Source organism: Glossina fuscipes, unplaced genomic scaffold (assembly GCF_014805625.2).
Source record: "Glossina fuscipes isolate IAEA_lab_2018 unplaced genomic scaffold, Yale_Gfus_2 116, whole genome shotgun sequence".
In the NCBI taxonomy this organism is placed as follows: Eukaryota; Metazoa; Arthropoda; class Insecta; order Diptera; family Glossinidae; genus Glossina; species Glossina fuscipes.
Window position 1 is genome coordinate 3,814,632 of NW_023998459.1, and position 20,223 is coordinate 3,834,854.

At 36.2% G+C, this 20,223-nt stretch overlaps 1 protein-coding gene across 1 annotated transcript in view; it reads left to right on the plus strand.

Annotated features, from left to right (window-relative positions):
* The window catches only part of LOC119640224 (alpha-catulin-like), a 69,973-nt gene that overhangs the window by 25,311 nt on the left and 24,439 nt on the right, over positions 1–20,223 (plus strand). The window contains exons 3-4 of the mRNA XM_038038098.1: positions 12,139–13,676; positions 15,141–15,449. Of these exons, the coding sequence (XP_037894026.1) occupies positions 12,139–13,676; positions 15,141–15,449 (1,847 nt within the window). The remainder of the gene's footprint in view (positions 1–12,138; positions 13,677–15,140; positions 15,450–20,223) is intronic.

The window sequence follows — 20,223 nt, forward strand, 5'->3', positions numbered from 1 at the left end:
AATCGCCATCCCTGAAGAACTGAGAGACGTTTTTTTCATTATTTTCGGACTCACACACCAACCAGGGACGAACCTTCGGGCCAAGGCAGCTATAACACTAGCAACGAACCCGGTCCTTTCTTTTAGCGCCCCGCGATATTAAAACGAAACGAAAAGGAAGTGAAAGTTCTAACCCCGCAAGTAAAAAGCAAAACGGTAATAGCGCGACAAGTCGGGTCACCTCACTGGTGGCTTGCCATAGCCCAGTTCTACACAAATTGCTGTACTTCTATCCAGTAAAGAGGAAACAATAAATCTAGGAAACTATACACCATTCCCCCCGAAGGTCCGGTTTATTTGTATTTCTAAATGTTCTTAACACGAATCCTGGATTCACTGAGTAATACCCCGCCTAAGCAAACTCGTTACAATACATTAACGATCTCCCATCGGTGGTTAATTTCAGCCAGATCTGAATGTATGCTGATGATGTGAAACTGTTTTCTTCCTTCTCTGTTGAATCGCAATCACATCAGCTTCAAGGTGATTTGGATAATTTTGTTGCATGGTGCTCTTTGAATCTGCTGAAACTAAATCTGAGTAAATGTAAGAAGCTTTCATTCTCAAGAAGAAAGTCATTCATTACTCAGTATTTCATAGATTCGCATAAGTTGGAGGACGTCGATTCGATTACAGATTTAGGCGTTCTATTTGACCATAGGATACGTTTTAACTTGCATATTGAGCTTTCGATTAGCAAAGCTAGGTCCGCGCTTGGTTTTATATAAAGGTGGTCCAAAGAGCTTGATGATCCCTACATTACGAAAAGGCTGTACATGTTTTTGGTTAGACCCATTCTCGAGTATGCCTCAGTTGTGTGGTCTCCTTCATATAGGTGCTACGTAGATTCAATTGAATCTGTTCAAAAGCAATTCTTGCTGTTTGCCCTTAGAATTTTAGGTTGGGATCCGGTTTCCTCTCTTCCTCCGTACGAAAATAGGTTGCTTCTGCTGTCCCTACCGTCTCTTGAGAAACGTAGATTTGTTCTTGGCGTTTCCTTTGTAATCAAACTAATAAATGGTGCTATCAACACGCCTTCATTACTTGGTGAAATAAGCTTTAATGTCCCTAACCGCTTCTCTAGGCACTTTATCTTGGTTAAGCTTAGTCAGTGTAAATCCAATTATGAGCTGTTCAATCCGCTCAGAGTCGTTTGCAAGAACGTAAATGACGTCTACCACTTATTCTCGTTATCGGACTCTTTAAAGTCCATTAAAGCAACATTGCTTAATACGCGCGATTTACCTATGTCGTATTTAAACTAGCTTTTATCCTTAAGAAGTCGTTACGTTTCGAAAACGAATTATTGACAATTTATTATCGGCTGCCAGGCTTATGCATGTTTGCGATGGTTTAGGGGATCATTTGCAATTTGGTCCTGTACCGCTTGTAAGTGTGCCCCTATGCTGATAGTGTACGTGCTTTCTTTTTTTTTTTTCTTTTTCTTTTTTTTTTTCATCTTATTTGTTTTATTATACTTATACTAAATTTTATTACGGGGAATACGGAGAATAAATTGTAGAGTTCTTGCTGAGAAGACGATTGCGAAGTTGGGATATAGAGGGAAAGCACTGTAAATTTTATTCTTAACATTATTTGTATCGCTACGGCTTGTATGTTTGAGCTAAAATTTATGCGTTTGTGAGGTATATTTGATTTTATAAAAACACCAACTACTTTTTTGGAATATGAATTTTGATCAGCATTCGTGAAGTATCCAGTATATGATTTGGGTGGAGTAGGATTAAAGGAGCTTCTACAATGGTTTTCTTGAAGTGATAAAAAGGTTGGATTAAAATCACTTATGAGAATACGGAGTTCATCAAAGTTATTAATAAGTCCCTCAATGTTCCATTGTAGAATTTTAAAAACTTTATTTAATTGTAATGACATGGAAGCAGAGTGGAAGGAGGGTGAGGTAGCCACGTCAGCGTCTCTGTCGAGATGGTCGCTATAGGAATTTTTCGTGAGTGATTTATTCTTACCAGCAGAATAATCTGTACTTAGGTGGTTTGGTACATTTGAAGCGCAACATTACCATTTGTAGTTTGTTGAGTAAAGTTGAGAGCTGGAGATTCTGGAGAATTTGGTATATTAGATTTTATCATATATGTTGTTGTTTCAATTTTTTCAATATTTGGTGTTGTTTTGGTTTTTTTAATATTATCTTTGGCGGGTGATGTAACTGGTTTCGCAATATACTTTTTGGTTAAGGGGGAACAGGTTTTTCTTTGGAGGGAGTTGGAGTTAAAGGCTTACTAGGCTTGTTTTGCGAGGCAACAGCAGCGTAGGTATTACTTTTTCTAATTCCTTGGGCTATAGATGAATTTCTTTCCCGGTATGTGCATCGCGCTTCGCTCATGCTACAGTAATTTTCTGTTTTGATTTTTAGTATTTCACGCATCTGTACAAAACGTGGGCATTGTTTGTCTAAAGCTGAGTGTTGATCATTGCAATTTATGCAGAAACTACGGGTACAGCTTTCAGTATGTGGAGGATGACCACAGTTAGCACAAGATGCAGCATTAGTGCATCTTTTTGCCGTATGACCCAGGCGTTGGCAAATTTTACACCTCATAGGATTTGGGATGTATAGTTCTACTTTACATTTATACCACGCCACATCAACTGTTCGCGGTAATCGATAGCGATCAAAAGTTAAAATAATCCTTCCTGTAGGAGAGTGTGTTTTTCCGTCATCATTCAGTTTGGTGAATTTATATACTTCAGTCACTCCTTGATTGCCAATTTCGCGGACAATTTCATCTTCCGGCACATGCTTTAAGCAAGGGGCATAAATTCCGCCTCGAGCCGAGTTAAGTTTCTCATGTAGTTTAGCTGAAATAGCACATAGATTAGCTAAAGATTTGGCCTTTATGAGTTTTTCGGTTGCGCGCGGGTTCCCAGCGAGGACCAGTAAATTCCCATCGCGTAGAATCGAGATGGAGTCGATGTATGTTGTAATGCTATCTAGAGCTTTTTTTATAGCAAAAGGGCTAATTTGAGAAATTGTTATTCGAGCATCGGTTGAAGAAATAAGAATATATTTTTTACCAATAGGGGTTATATCGCTGATCGGCAACACCGGAAAATCTGAATTTTTACTTTTTTTTCTTTGGGGGGATGTATCACTTAATAGATAAAATCTATTAGAGTTTTTGTCTGGCGGCCCTGGGGCCATTATGCCTTATTGTTGTCTATTGCTTATTATTTGTGAAATAACCACTCACTTTAAAAGGTTTGGGAAACTACTGAAAATAATGTCAAATGTTTTTAATTTTTTTTTTTTTTTATTTACAGGAAACACGTACGGTATCCGCGATGAAAAGTTTTAGCAATAAACACACAAAAAGTTCAATAAATTTTAATAAGTTTGAAAACTTTTAAAAGCTTATAACGCAATAAAGAAATTAAATAAAAGAATAAATTGGAAAAATTTTTTTACAAAGAGAAAAATATGACCACAGCGCTTGAACAGAGTTGAAGTGAAATTGTAAGTTAGGAAGGTGTTTAACTATCAGGAAGTCGGTAAAAAGGGATGCTTTTTTATTGAATAAGTTGTTGTTATTGGTTTTTGGCATCGTTCGTTTATTTGATAATCTAGAAAAACTTAAACTTGTTTGTGATAAATTTTTAACAAAGTTTTCAGCTTAATTTCTTATACAAGTTTTTCAATGCACGGTTCAGTTTAACGTTGTAATAATTTTTAATATTTTTTTTTTGGGAAAACTTTTCGTTCGTTTCTTTTCCTTTTTTTTACTTTGTGTATTTTAAAAACCGATTTGTCAATAAGCGTTTGCACTGTTCGAGAGTTGCACATTGATTAATTGCCTTGATAGGCGAATTTTGTTGTTTACGCTAGTACTTTTACTTTGCTTTTAGATCCAATATCCAATGTCAATATGTTAGTGAATTTAATGTGTGCATAACTTTTGGACTTTTCTTCTTTTTATTCCCGTCACCGAAAGATGGGGGGTATATTCATTTTGTCAAAACTTTTGCGACGCCCAGAAGGAAGCGTCAGAGACACAAATATTTCAAAAATTTTCAATCGATTTAAGCATGTCTGTCTGTTTACTGTTTGTTGTAAACATTCTCCTGGCCGCAAAAATCAAGCTATCGGCTTCATATTAAGTAGAAACATTGGAAGTTCTTGCACGTAGGTTGGTATTGAAAATGGGCCAAATCGGTCGAAGAACACAGCACCACGTAAAATGGGAACATCTGTGTATTTCAAAAGGAATAAAAAATTGGTTTTTTGCTCGTAACTCGTAAACTGTATCAAATAAGTGTACAAAAATTTGAACACGTATTCTGTCGACGTTGCTGCAGCGTTTGCGTACAAAACTGGAAAAAATCGACGAATTGCACTATTTTTTTGCCGTTGCGATCAGACAATTTTTCCTTTCAAGCACCTGTCCACCATGATTTGACAGTGTGCATAAGCCCTATAAGAATAAGAAAAACAAACCCCTCCAAAAATATCATCAAATTTTTTCTGCGCATATGACAACACGCATTTTCGTTGTGAATACCTAACAGAAGCAAAACCTTCTCTACTTCTTAATCCAAAAGTCTTTATAAATTTGTTTCCACCATCGATCTTTATCCTTCAATGGCGTTGACTCTTCTGATAACTATGAAGTCTCGAATCTCTTCGACGAATACCTTAACCGAATTGTTCCTATTACTGGCAAAGCTTTTGATTCTATTAATCTAATAATTTTTAATTTTAGACCATTGTTTTCCTTCACGCTTTTGAAAGCGAATAAGTTGTTATCCTCGTAATAGATCATTTAGTGTCATCCATTATTTCTAATGAATTTCTGATAACATCAATTGTAACCACATGGAACTTTTTCTGTTTATTCTATATTTCATCCACTGTTGATTAACTCAAATCCTCAATGTATACCGAAATTTCTTTCCTACTTTACCGTGAAAGCGCGCTCCTATTTACGATTTCTTATCTCTGATGTACATAATTTAGTTAAACCTAAAAAAATATAAGAAGTTTTCCCTCTGGAGGTGGAATTTATATAGCCTTGAGTGTTTTCTCGATTTACAAAAATCGGAAAATGCATATTGGTTCATTGATTTAGAAGTGTGATGTGACTAACGGCTGTGTTTTAATCTGTACATTGAACTCGCCGTAAATAAATCTAGATCACGAATAGGCGTTTTTAAACAAAGGTCCAGGGAATTAAACGAAACATACCTCACAAAAAAGTTACACATTAGCTTGGTGACCCCAATATTTAAATATGTCTTGGCCATGTGGTCTTCAACAAAATCCGTTCAAAAGCACTTGTTGTTTTGGTCATTCCTTTATAAGATTTAGTAGCTTTTTAATTCATTGAAGGCTCCTTGCAAAAATCTCAATGACATCTACAATTTAATCTTAACATACCATTCCCTTTGCAATGTTAACATATTTCGGATTGTTTTCCCTAATGAAATCTTGAAAGTCCCCAGCTCTCATGTAAAAGTATTACTAACGTTTGTCTATAAAAATTAATATAGGATTTTAAGCATCTACGAATTTCGCTTGCGCTTAAACAATTACTAATATGACTTGTTACTTTTTTCCTCGTTCTAGGAAACCAATACGATTTTAGTGTCGTTCTCGATACTTATCATAACCCCAGTACCCCATATCCGCGTGAAATCTTCAACGTGCGCGTAAGCGTTTTACTTTTCGTCTGCCGAAATGCTTATTTATGGCACCTTTGCTGATGCAAACTATTTGCAAAAGCGAACGTAACGTAATACATTAATTATTGACATAGTTTCGAGTTAGTTTACGGTGATTGTAAGCCATCTCTTTCTCGCTTCTAATTAGCATTTAAACAATTTAAACGTAATGTTAGGCGTAGTAAAATGTACTAAATTCTGGCGTTTCGTAAATAAAATCTTTTCGCGGCTACTAATCTGCTTGCTGTCTTCAACCTGCCCAATGATATTAACTGATGTATTTAACTAAAGAAGCAAAATAGCAAATTTCTCGTTGCGGTCACCCACTGCATTTCAATGTCCACCAATAATAGTCTTCGATCTTTTACCAATGCTAACTATTTCAATAATTTACATCCAATTAACGACACCACTCTTCGTATCACTGACCTTAATTTTCAAAGTGCCAATCCCCTTTTTCGCTCATTTAAAGTGCGCTCGCGATAAACAGATTTATAAAAATTTTTCCGTCACTGGGATTTGATTTAAGAAAAATATTTCCAATAACGCGGTTTTAATTCCAGACCACAATGTCTGCAGAAGTACTACTTTGAATAGAAATGGAGATGTCACACTCTACGTATCCAAGAGTTCGAAGTTTAGGGTAGCATTAAATGGTTCATTTCAGGGACGTTGGAGGGGTCTATTTTCCTGGAGAGGATATTGATGCATTTGGGGAAGAGAATATCGACTTGTTGACTTGTTCTATAACAATGTCATTATAGAAGAGGATTTCAATCATGATTAATTTCAACCATTCCAATCTTCTTATCTCCGGTTCCTCTGCTACTGTAATGGCTTCAACCATACGTATAACTCCCATGCAAACGACTTCAATTCCCAACGCCCTTATTGTTTGCTTGTTGACTAGTGGAAACATCACTTATAATGTAAATGCAAAGCAAATTTGGAAGCAAGATTGCCAAATGAAGTGAGCCCCACATACAGAAAGTACATGTTGCTCCACGTTGTTTGCCACTTTTGTAACGTAAGTATCTACAAATAAAAAGATATTAAATTGTCCAAAAAATGTTGGCAAAATGTATTATAGGAAAACCGAAATATTGGCCATTTCTTGCCAAAACGGAGGTTACTTCGAGCTATTGGCATGTATCATGGAAAGCAAGACTCTTCAAGTATGTATCCCATCCTACTTATGGTCTCCGTTCGGTTGCATGTTTATCTGGAGATCCCGAACCTTAGGTTGTCCGATCTCTCTGCTCTCATAAGTAGAAACTCGCATATATTTTTAAATATTTGCGAAATGATTAAAAAAAAGAAAAAAATTTATTAAGGATATTAACAGTAAGGGAAGAAGGAAAATGTCTACCTATATATTTGATTTATTTATTTTTTTTTTTTTTTTGGGACATTCGAATATAAACATATTAACAATAATAGAAAACAATACATGTGCCTATACGTCAGAACTTACGATAGTCTACTGAACTGCTACCTGACGAGCGTACTGATGTAAACTTTGCGGATTTACTTATCTTTATCATTTTAATACATGCTGCTACACGTAACGATAATGGTGATTATGATGCGTGTTATGATGTCTATGTTGCGTTTATGTTTCTAATGAACTTGACTTGTAGTTGTTGTGAAGTTATTTGTTCTCACAAATTGGGTTTTAAAGTTGAATTGGTGTTGTTTTTATGATGGCCGATCTTAATTTTTTTTTCATTTAATTTAATTTTATAAACACGGAATTCCACTACACCGAAGATTCAGCTGAATTGCGCAATTCATACATTTGAAGAACAATTGCAATTCAAGTACAATTGGATGTACGCGTTCGTAAAATTCCCTTGACCAGCGTTTGATGAGACCTAGCGCAGATGTAGTATTTACCGAGTGTTCAATATGCAAATTGAACCGAAACTTATGATCAAACAATATACCTAGGTCCAGCAATGAATTGACTTTCGCCAGTCTAAGTGTGTCTGTAAAAGTTGCGAACAAGTTCCCCCTCGAAATTCTTATATTTTTTTTGGTTTAATCACATAAATTTGGAGGAACACCGCGTTACCAAATTGTTTATGTCAGCTTGAAGGAAGGATGATTGAATTTTTGAATTAACAGACGTCATCTGCGTACATTGGGATGTGGGCAGATTCTGTAGGTAAGGGGTAGAATAAACAGAATCGGCCTCAAGTGACTCCTTGTGGGACACCTGGAGTGACAAGAATCCCATTGGATTGAAAAGTGTTAAGAAGTACCCAAATGATCTACCATCTAGAAAGGAGAACAAGCAATCAACAAAATATGGAGGAAAAACTAAATGACACAATTTCCATAATTGGTTAATTTTATCATTGGCGTTGCTTAAGTCAGACTCGGAGAAGAATTTGGAGAGGTTAAAATCGACAAGCCCTCTATAAGCAGAAGTAGACATGAGTCACCGCAGGACGTGCGGGCACAGAAAGCGGTGCAGGAGAGGTTTCCCCGCATGCGAAGTCCTGACACGGTTTAAGACGGTTATCTTCCTTGAGGTTACACTTTTTGAATAAATCTTGTTGTTCGTTGAAGCTGACGTAAAATACAATTAATTTTTCAGATAAGTCCTTAAAATTACGCTTGGTCTGAGAAATCAAAGCGTTAAAATTGATTTTTCTCGCTCTATAATCGCAGCAAGAGCAACTTATTACTGTTTATCTTAGAAATATTTTTCTCTTACTTGTAACTTAAATTTAAGTTAATAATATCTAATTTGTTAATAATAATGCAAAGTAGTAAAGTTATTATATAAAACTCGTATACATACTATTTTGAAAAAAGTTCATTTCACAAGTATACTCAACGAATTATTAACATTTTGATTCGGCTAACTAAAGCAGAAAAAGAAAATAAATGATAATAATCATATGCGCTTTCAGAAGCAGCGTAAAAGGGGTTAGAAAGCTCATAGTTCGAACGATAGAATGGTAAATTAATCGGGATAAAGGTCTTGATACACGTTTTTGGACATTAAGATTAATATCGCCAAGTAGTCATAGCGATGAGATTACAGCATTGACCAATTTAACCGCAAAAGCCACACCAGGTGCAAGTCCGCTTATAAAGTGTTGAAAGACTAATCACTTTGAATCGATTAATATACGGACGAAGAATGCAACTGGAGCTCCATTCAAGCCCACGTCAAGCAAATATAAGGAATTATTTCTGGACAGACTCAATCTGGTGTTTTCAGAATTTATGGGGTTTCATGTGTATGGGTTGGATATTGGCTGCCTTCCACCTACTTTGGAAAATGCAATGTAGCACTTAATGTAAAGATCGCTCATTGGCCTGACACGTGATTCACAGTGCTTCTTAAGAGCTATGCACAAAATGTCGTGAAATGCCAAGAAGTTTTCGACCCACCCAACTTTCCTTATCATATATAAAAATATTACTTTTCGGAACTGACGTGGAGAAGATGTGCATGCGAAAAGGACGCAAATATGGTACGAGTACGGTCCGAGTAACCAAGAGGTGCGAAGATCTTAGCTCCATATATGTGTGGAGGCGAAGTAGGAAAGATCTCTAATGTAAGGTCCATCTTTAAGTCGCGTTAAGCAATTCTCAAATGCCATGATTTCTGCCTCGCATCCCTCCACAGTTATATGGTTCGAAAGGCGTACGCAATTTTTGACACAAAAATCGTCAGCAACCTGTTCGAGTAATTTTGCAAAATGGAAGATATAGAGTTGGACAGGGTGTCAAAGACATTAGAGGAAACCATCCTAACCGTTTGAGCTTCAGCACACAAATCTGAAATGCTACGTGTTTGTCCTCATAATTAATTTTTCTTATAAAAAGGTAAATCGAAATCCTGGGTGCAATATTGCTGCTGGCACTGGAACACTATATCGTTACTGATGTGTACCACAAGACCTCTGTGCTTATGTAATGTTGAATGACTTGGTCCTCAGGTGAGTGGAAATATTGACCCGACATTTTCGCTCATCGTGAAACACAGGTAAGTGAAAACAGTGATGTGTGTTATTTCCACCACCTGTGTCTTACAAAGAGCGAGCATATCGGGTCAATACTTGCGTATGCGTGCGTCTATCGCGAAAACATTTGTCCGCAGTCCGCGTGATGGATGCTCGAGGAGACTTCTAACGTTTCACGATTTAAGGTTAGAGTTGGGTGTAGTCGCAAGAGCGGGCCGAATCGGCAAGAATTAAGCCTTTGCCAATCGCGCATTCACTCTGCGAGTAATGCCCAATCAATCAACCGCTCTAGTTCGATGTGTTTGGGGAAGGATTTAGTTGAGACTGTTGCCTTGCTGAGGTGGCGACATAAAAGACCTAAGTGGCTGTTTATATCGGTTTATTATTATTGCTGTGTACTATTGTTATTGCATAGTTGGTGTTGACACTGTTGTTACTGCTGTTATTGTGTTTATTTAGTTATAGTGACGGTATTATTATTGGCGTTCTTATCGTTGTTATTTCATTGCTTTTGTATTGTCGTTGCTATTGTTGTTATTGTAGACAAACATGTTGGAGCCTTTGGTGTTACATGCTTTCGTCATCAAATTCGGCAAAGACATCGAAGAGTTTGGTCATTTTGGAAAATGATATATCACAACGTTGAAGGTCGTTAACATATAGTTGTTTGCCTGCCCCTGATGGCATTCCATCGTGTGCACTCAAATCACGCTCTGATAAGCTAACTGATGTTATCTCAATAATTTTAAACCATTCTTCGAAAAGAGGTATTTTACCTTCTTGTTGGAAGAGTAACTTTCTTACCCCTCTTTACAAACGCGGAAACGTAGAGGAACTATAGAGGTGTTGTCAAATTGAACTTCCTAGCTAAATTGTTTAAACAAAATTGCTAATCAGTAATAATCTTTCGCTATCATATTGTTATGAAATTCGCTCCGTACCACTATATCGTGGATATTTCGATCAAGAGAAATGCACTTCAAAGTTCTTTTATTTTACTAGTTTGTCTTTTACAACAGTAGGAATATTTATTTACAATTTATTTTGGCCGTACTCTCAACTTCTACGTTCTTGCCAGACTAACTCTACTTTTCACAAATATTCGATTTATATACAATTTTACAAGAATGTTACTATACCTAAATTTTTGGTTATGGTCTAATCCCAGCCTGGTTTTTCCTCTAATCGTTTCCATCGGCCTGCACCTGCATGACGAGCCTGCGAATATGCACTTAGCTTTTACCTGTTTGCTTTTCCACTAATCGTTTTCATTGGCCTGCAGCTGCATGAGGCGCCTGCGAATGCTCATTTGATTTTCCCTTCTTTACGGAATTTATTCTTACGAAAATTACTTAGCTGACATTTAACTGAATTTGGGATTTTCGTAACAATATATTATATTTCTACATTTCAGTGTGGCTTCGTATATCAGCCATTACAAACCTCTTAGAGTACATTTGTCATGGTTTCAAGGCTCTCTCTAAGTGTCTCGCACGAATGTCATATACAATGATTTTACTAAAGCGTTTGACTTATTTAGCCATAAGTTATTTATCATCAAAATACAACCCTCTAGCTTCCCTTTAAATTTATAATTATCTTATCTCCATAACAGATCGTTTAGAGGCCACTTAGGACCCTCTCTGTTTTCCTTTTAATCATTGACCTTCGTTCGGTGATTAAATCTAGCCTTATCGTAATGTATCCTTACGATGTTAAATTTATTTTTCCTTTTACCTTGGAATCGCACTCGCATCTTCTTTATCCTCACTTGGATAACTTGGATTTAAAAAAATATAAGGAGCGTTTATTGTCAAGGAGGACTGCATTCAATAATGATTATTTTATCGATTCACGAAAATTATAAAATGAAGATTCGTTCATGGATTTAGCGATTTTATTTGACTATAAACTACATATCTGATTTTATTAAACGGTAGTCTACCAACCTTGACAATCTTTCAGTTACAGTGTGTATATGAGCTTAGCGAGACCAACATTTGAGTGTGTCTCTGCCTTGTGGTCACCATACTACTGGTGCTAAGTAGATTCAATAGAATACGTTCGATAGCCATTCATCTTCTTTGCGTTAAGAAATTTGTGTTGGCATGCGTTTGTCTACATGCCTCCTTATGAAAATAGACTGTTTTTGTTGACTTAACCGTCGTTTAAGAATCGTAGGCGTATCCTTTAAGTTGATCAATGGTACTATCTTACCACTTAAACTTCAATGTTTCGAACTGTTTTTCCCGCAACGTTGTTTTCAGAAAAAATTTTTTGCTCTGTTATAGACGGTTAGGTTGTAATTATGCTCTTAATATAAAAGCGTGCATATATACACATTAGCTATTTGCTGACTGGAAATATCTACTCTTTTTGCGTTTATGTAACCAAATTTTTTTACATTTTTTTCTTTTTACAGGAAAATCAATTGAACAATTATGCATGTCGATCGATTTGAACCTTGAAGGACTTAGTAAGCCATTCATCGATAACGCGGCTATTGCTTTAGCCTCACGCTCTCTTCTTGCTTCCATAACCCGGGTGTTATTACTAGTAGATATTATTGTGGTTAAACAATTGCTTAGCTTCAAGTCGAAAGACCCAAGAGGCCCTCAAAATCTAGAAAGCGTTATAAATTTTTCCAAGTTTGTCCAAGCCTTTTCAGCTTTTGGAGCAGAAATTATTGAGCTAACTTGTTTGACTGGTAATATCATGGGCAGTGTGAAAGAGGACACACGCCGTGCGGAGATTTTTTCGGCACGCCAAGTTCTTGAGCATTCTGTTAAAGTTTTGATCACATCGTCAAAAGTATGCCTCGTTCATCACAACTGCATTATAGGTCGCGAGAATCGTAATACTATATTTTGTCAAATTAGACGGGGGATGGATCATATTCATTTTATTGTTAAAGACACAATTTTGGAATCGGAATGGCAATCTACGAAAGCGCATTTCTATTATCATCAAAATGATGACCGAGGTACCATACAAGCAACAATACAGCATTTTACTTATTTGATTCAATGCTGCCGTTACAAAGCGAAACCCCATGACGGTTATTATCGGACCGAAAGCAACCACAACCATCCCTCTTACCGCAAGGAGTCAACTGAGAAGCACTGGACTCTTGACAATAAGACCAAGAAACTTTACGACAACACCTGTTTGCCGGAAAGTGAAAGTTTGCTGAACAATACTTACGACTGTGAAGAATATTTAAATAACGCCAAATACAAAATGGATTCCGGCACTATTATTAGAGTAGAGAATGACCTTATTGAAAAGTTGCTCATATCCTTCGATAAAATTCTAGAAAATGTACACGATTTTACTGATTCAGCTTATACCAGCCACGAAATGCGTGAGAATATACTTGTTTACTGCGACCACTGTACTCATGAATTGAACAAGTACCTAAGAAACGTTATAAAACAAAATGATCAACAACAGTTCGGAAAACACTACCAAGATGAATACGTTGATACAGTTCTGGAGGCAGTTAAGATATTGTCTGAGCAATTAGTTTCATCGACCGTGGAACAATCTAACGATCTGTTCCAAGCTCTAAAAATGTCTACAGAGCTGGTTAACAATATAAATTTGACAATTTCTCAGCAAAATTTAACTCAATTTAACCAGCAAGTTAATGAATTTCATGAACATTGCGATCACATTCTAGAAGTCTGCAAATTGTTACGACACATCGCGGTACAAGACGCGTTAAAAGAACAAGCCAGCCACGTATCGATCAATTTACGGATTTATGGACCTCAAGTAATACTAGCTGCCAAAATCCTTACTAAGTTCCCCTTGAGCAATGTGGCTAGTGAAAATTTTGAAGCATTTACCGACATGTGGACTTTCCTGGTCGCCGAAGTCACTGATGTTGCGAAAAGAATTCTTGAAGCCACAGCCGATGTTAACGATCAAGGTTTAAAATATTTAACTTTGGAAAATGTAAGTAGTATCACCGTCTATTGAAAAAAAAAAAAAAAATTTTTAAGTTGTGAAGGGAAAAATTATCTCTGAAAAGTATTTTATAGTTAAAAACTAAAATAACTATACAGACTGACGAGGCTCAGACACTATATTTTATATAATACAACATACATTTCATAAGGCCTAAGGCCTAAACAATGTAAAAATCAGAATGCTCACTATTTTGAGAAAAACGAAAAAAAATATTCTCCTTTCTGGTGAAATTTTTCCTATACACCCACCTTACCATTTTTAGCAAAAGCGAGGATATCGACTTCGAAATTCGAAGCTTTTGCTGGCAGGATGCTATTAGATATGGGCACAAGCGCACAGTCGGGCGTGAACTGAACGCATTTTCCTTTTTCCAAAATATATTGTGCTTGTTACTTGTAAATTATAAAAGACAGAAGGCTGCAATTTTCCACATTTACTTTATGCAAAACCTGACATTTGCGTACAAAAATTGGCCGTGCCCGCATAGGTGATTACGTTTTCTTTTTTTACTTTTTCATGTCGTCTGCTTATTAGTCATAAGGTATATAAGACAAAATGTTTAAAACTATTTCTATTCTTCCAAAGAACATATATCATTTGCCCAAAAATACGTTAAATCTTAAATAAATATGGGGGATATCATGGCCCGATGGGTTCATTTTTTCTTAATAATATCAGCGATATGGGTACCAAATAAAAGCAACTGAAGAGAAAAATTCGAAAAGCTAAACGTGTTAATTGTAAACAAGTAGTGGTGGTCATCGTGATGGCGTAGATAAACAGTAGCAGTAGCAATAACTTTTAGTGAAATATAAGTGAGGTTTCATTCACATTTTTATGGCAGTAAATAAAATAACGGGGTGCCAAAGACTTCAAAGGCCCCAGCCGAATATAATTACTCACTCGTCGTATAGCACGCTTGGAAATTTTTACCGTGTCTCTGTTGCGGTTTATGGAAAATGCGCAATGGTTGCATTCCTTGACGTTTTGGGACATTTTCAAAGCAACCCACCTTCAATACAATTACCAGATGTGAACCTAGCATTTTATTTTTTTGCGACTAAGAATATATTTACTATCGCACAGGTAGGACACATAGATGCACTCAAATGCCAGTGTAGATTCTGAATTTGACGCTCATCAAGAAATACACACACTGTACCGCTTTGGGTGTAGCAAACATTTGATAAGATGATCATAAAAATGATAACATATGTGAATGAATAAATATATGTTTGCTTCTTATTACTCCTTTTTTTGTCTTAATAACTTATTCCGCAAGAGTACTTGTTTTTGATATTGCCGAAACATCAAAATTACCTTAAGTGTAATATATTTGTATATATACATATATAATACTAAATAAACTATATCATTGGGAGTGCATATATCATTGGGAGTGCATCTCGTTAATGCACATTTTCTTTTTTCTTTTGGTTTTAATTTAAGACTAGTATAGCTGAAAGGAAGGCGACAAAAACTGTAAACTTCAAAAAAGATTTACCGGAAACCAGTAAAGAATTGGATTTAGAAACTGAAACTGTTAAACGAGATCTACAGCCACGCTGGAGTGATGACTATTGTGATAATGATATAATAAAGAGGGCTAAAAACCTTTCAGCCATGGCTTTCCTTATGTACCAATTTACAAAAGGAAACGGATCTCTAAAAACCACTCAAGACTTATTTACGCAAGCTGAATATTTCGCTGAAGAAGCTAATCGCCTTTATAAAATACTAAGACAATTCTCCTATCAGGTAAGGAACTAAACACGTATCAATTTGAAAAATTCATTCGTCCCATCCGCCATGGCCATCTATTAATCATTCTTTTTAGTGTGCTTGCCTACTGGCATGTGCATACATTCGCCCGTCATGCGGACAGTCCATCTTCCTCTTCTTGGTCTCTTACCACCACAAAAGTATTGTAATAGCATTTTAAATTAGATGATCCGTACCAACAATATCTCTGCGATATAACAATAACGTTTTTTCATTTTCGTATCGAAAAAGGGTTAAATTACTTACTTACTAAATATTACTGTAGCTCTACGAAGGGATTTTTTCTTTTTTTGTTGCAATAAGGGGTTAAGTGCATTTCAAAGTTACAGAAAAATATTTTCCCTACATTTTCTATAGTATAAGCGCAAAGTCCTCACTATTTACCCGCCGGTGACGTTACTATATTGCGTTTTGGTTAAGATTACCATCACCTAAACATCTTTAAGCGAACTTGAAGTCTAGCGCACGACTTTTCGTTGCAGTGTAAAAAGCTTTCTTACGTTTTTGGTATGTTTCTAAGAAACCATATTATTAAAACTTATTCAAAAAGCATATGTAGTTGAAGCTAATGATTAGTTTAGACGCTTCAAAAAAGATCATTTTGTTCTTGAAGATACAAAACTAGATTTCTCACCGAAGAAGAATGCGAGGAATTAGAAGGATAGCCCATGCCAGCTGGTAGTTGAAATTGCGGAATCATTAGCAGCTGATTACGCTTCAGTTTCAAAATTTTTGAAAGCGTTAGTGAAATAGAAGAGGGTTTTGTACGGTTTCGTAGTTGACGATGAGAAATGGATCTGCTACCAAAGCGAAGAAAATCATGAAATAAGGCCGCCCGTGTATGACCGTAGTCAAATGTTCATGATTTCCAAATTGTGGTCTAAAATTCGGGGGATTAGCTGGAAGTCGTTTAATATGTTCGCTTCAAACAAACACAACAATCACGAAAAATTGTTACCGCTAAGACTTAATGTCGAAGACGCCAAAGGGTTCTTGAAAAATTTTAAAGGGTGGATCCCCTTTCTGACGTGGAATTCAAACGCTGCCTGAAAAATTAAAAGTATTATTTGCACAATAATATCCAAAATTTTGGATTAAACATTTTAAAAATTCAACCTTTGGGGTCTGTTTTTTAAAGACCACCTATAAAAAATGGTTTCGTGTTAGACAGGATAATTAATCATAGCTTTTAGATGAGCATGCCTAATTCTTGTACCTAGGATCTAATAACAATTAAAATTTGAATTTTGGGCAGCCAATATTCGAAAATGCAAAAAAAAAAAATTTGTTTTGTGCTATTTTTTTTGTAAACTAGCCTCATTTAGTTGAAGACAGATCAGAGCTGGGACTCTATCTCCAGACTTTCGTTCCAGGACTTTTATAATAATTTATTGTCCTTCGGGAAGCCTTTCATAATAACAATTTTACAGCAAGACAAATCAATGTCGGTTATTACAGTTTATTTAGTAGCTTTTTAAACGCTCGATGTGACACGTGTGCGGCTGCACCGGCCATGTCAGCATGAAGGGGCGACATTTGTAACCATAAAATTTGTAACGTGGTGTTTTTATCTTTTGTGAAGGGAAGGTTTTGGTGGCACTGTCAATCGCAGCCTTAAAAAGCCCTACCTTTTTTCGATAAGACTCTGGGTGAGCCATCAAATGATTCTTGACTAGTAATTACAAGAGTAAACTTACAACCTTTTATTCTTCAGGAAAATAAACTTCAAACTTAATATTAGCAGTGAAGGTCGCTTTCAATTGCCTATGCGAGCGTGCGGTGGGCCTGAACATGATACGAGGGAATGGTAATTCTGTGACTATCCAATAACTGAATAAATTTTCTGAAAAATTTTAGCGTAAACTGTGGTCCCTGAATTGCTAATTACTTTAAAAAGAACCCTGAACCATAAAACATAACTGTTTAAAAACTTTCACGCATTTATGTCGGCTTCAATATATCGCAAAGAGTACGCCATAGGCCAACGAGAACAACGATCTGTAGTCGTTAAGATATAACGACCTTTCGATGGCGGCAACTAACCAGTTGCCTACATATACGTTCGAACCTTCCATTGGGAAAAGGGATTTTGTGACAGGCGGTTTGATATTTCAATGAGCCTTAGACTTTTGATATTGACAGGACCAGATGTTGAGTTTCTTACTCATACCTGGCCATAAAGGCTTAATTGCACAGGGTCGCCAAATGTGTATATCCGAGATCGTTGAAGATAATTCGGAACCATTCTTAAAATGATTTGTCAATGCTCTTAAGGGGAATGTCTTTCTAATAGCTTCAAATGAGTTGATGGCCCATTGGACATGCAAGATCTGCTAATTCGGAAGTATGTCTATAATAATAGCTAATTATTTCTACAAATTTCTGAGTTGCTTAATGCATTTCGAAAGGTCAAAATCTTCAGTGGCAACTACTCTGTTCTGAGAAGGGTGAACTCCCTTTTCTAAAATATTGGGATCGTGGAAATCAATAGTATATGTATTAATGTTGTGTATTAACCTCGAGCTAAAAACCCGTCCTTTTCGTTTAGCTTATAAGTTCAAACTTCCTTTTATTTGTACTCGTACTTCGCTGTCAATATCACACGCTGTTGTAAATGCACATTTAATAACAACATAAGGAATAATAGTTCAACGTATAACGGGATGAATATATATAACACTTCTTTCAAAAGATCTTAATAATTAATGAATTATAATCAATTTATCATCTTAGTCTCCTAAAATTAATTGCTATGTATCGAGACATCTTACATATCTGCATTCCACTGCAGCGAATCTCATTTTCAAGTTGCTTTTCGTCTTGGTTACTTGGTCTTGATTACTTTCGGATTAATCTTCTTCATAATTTTCTTAACGTTGCGTTTCTTCATCTCTTTGTAAAAGCGAGTTGAACAAGTAGGAATGAATTTCTGACTCTTCATTGCTTTTTTCAGAACCAGTTTTAGGTTTTAGTTGATTTACGCTTCGCTTTATGGAACCTTTTCACATTTGCACTTGATGAAGGGCTCGACAAATTTCATGTATATATATGGGTATTCCTCTTCTAGAGTTGACAAATTTATAACAGTAGTTGGAATTACTAAGAAGCGACGATTTTACTCTATGAAAGTAATTGGAACAACTTTGATGGTTTAGATAATTGACAAGGTCCCATCAAAGAGTAAACGAAATAGTTGCATGCAGATGCATTTTCCATGCATTTTTTGAAAAATTTGTTGTTCTTATTTTTATAGCACATACCTTTAAAAGGGCGGTTGTGTGGTCAGAAATAGCTAGGTTGAATACATTATAGAACGAGGATATTAAGTTTCCCTTGTTCCCAGCAGTAAAATCTAGCGTAATGTGTGAGAGATGATATTTTGTCAGTGGAATATTGGCTCTATTAAAATCATGTTGCATATTTGAACAACAAGGATTTAACAAGTTTGTGTTAGTCAGATGGCCATGCGGCTCGTAATGAAATAACAAACAAATTGCTGAGTGACAGGCAACCTCAGACAAGCAACTATCTCTAGGAAATTAACAAAGCAAACATCTAGCAATCTGCCATTACGATTAGTATTACAGAAGTATGGTTATATTGAAGTAAGTTTTGGTCAAATAATGTAAAAAAAAATAGACTACGAATATATCAGTAGATACCGATGTTTCAGCGACACCAGAAATAAGGACAGCGTGTTTCTTATAAGCGCATAAGTCCTTGATTGGAGGAACAAGGAACAAGTTATATATAAATGTTTATTACCAACTTTCACACAAGTGGCCATAAATGCGACGTCGGGAAGAGTTGGACATTCACATAGATAGGACAGAAAAGCAACTAATATGAAAATTGAAAGACTACCACCTGTACGATCTAATCGATATTTTCTGAAAACATGAAACGTGATGGCGAAAAGTTGCGACGAATGGAAATCCGGCTTAAGCCTGATTTAAGAAAAAGCAAAAGAGCAATACTCAGTGCTCACTGAATTCGGGTAGATAGACCAAATTTTTTAAAGATTGAAGAATTATTTAACAAAATATAGTATGCCGGAAGAGTTAGCTCCAGTTTGACATGGAGAGAACTTAGAAATGGTAACACAATTAAAATTAACAGATAGGTCGTTTACAGCAAGTTAATCTTCTATATTATCATTTGAGGTGTACAACACCTGTCTTGACACAAATATTGCTTTCCTGGGCAGAACTGCTGTGAAGGAGACGACATTCGAATCAGAACAGTTAGTGTTTGAAGTATTAAGAGCCAAGAACTTGTTTGTGCAACTTGCGGCTCTGCAGTTGTGCCAAAAGAGTTATGGGCAAAGGAGACTTTAATTTTTTGTTTCCATTTTTCCGGAGCTTGGGTTAACGGTGACTATCACAAAAAGAGGCCATTGCGCAATCAGCGTGAGTAGGGCAGCTCGAGTTAATATTCTTATCGCTTAAGTTTTCGGTGGGAACAATATTGATGTTATTTGAAACCAAGCCTGAAGCCGTTGATGCCGGTGTGGGAGGTGGTAGGCCAACATGGGCATATATATGCGAATCGGGAGTTGATGGATCGGAAGCTATGCTACAGAATAGTCTTTTACATTTTGGAGGAGAAGTGCTCTAAGTAGCGACACTCACAGGACATCCTCTCAATTTTTGAAATTTTCCGCATTTCCGAATATCACAAGTTCTTTATTTATTTTGAGAAAACCCCTTCCTGGTCCCCATGAAAACTTTATAGAAAGTTATGAAAAACA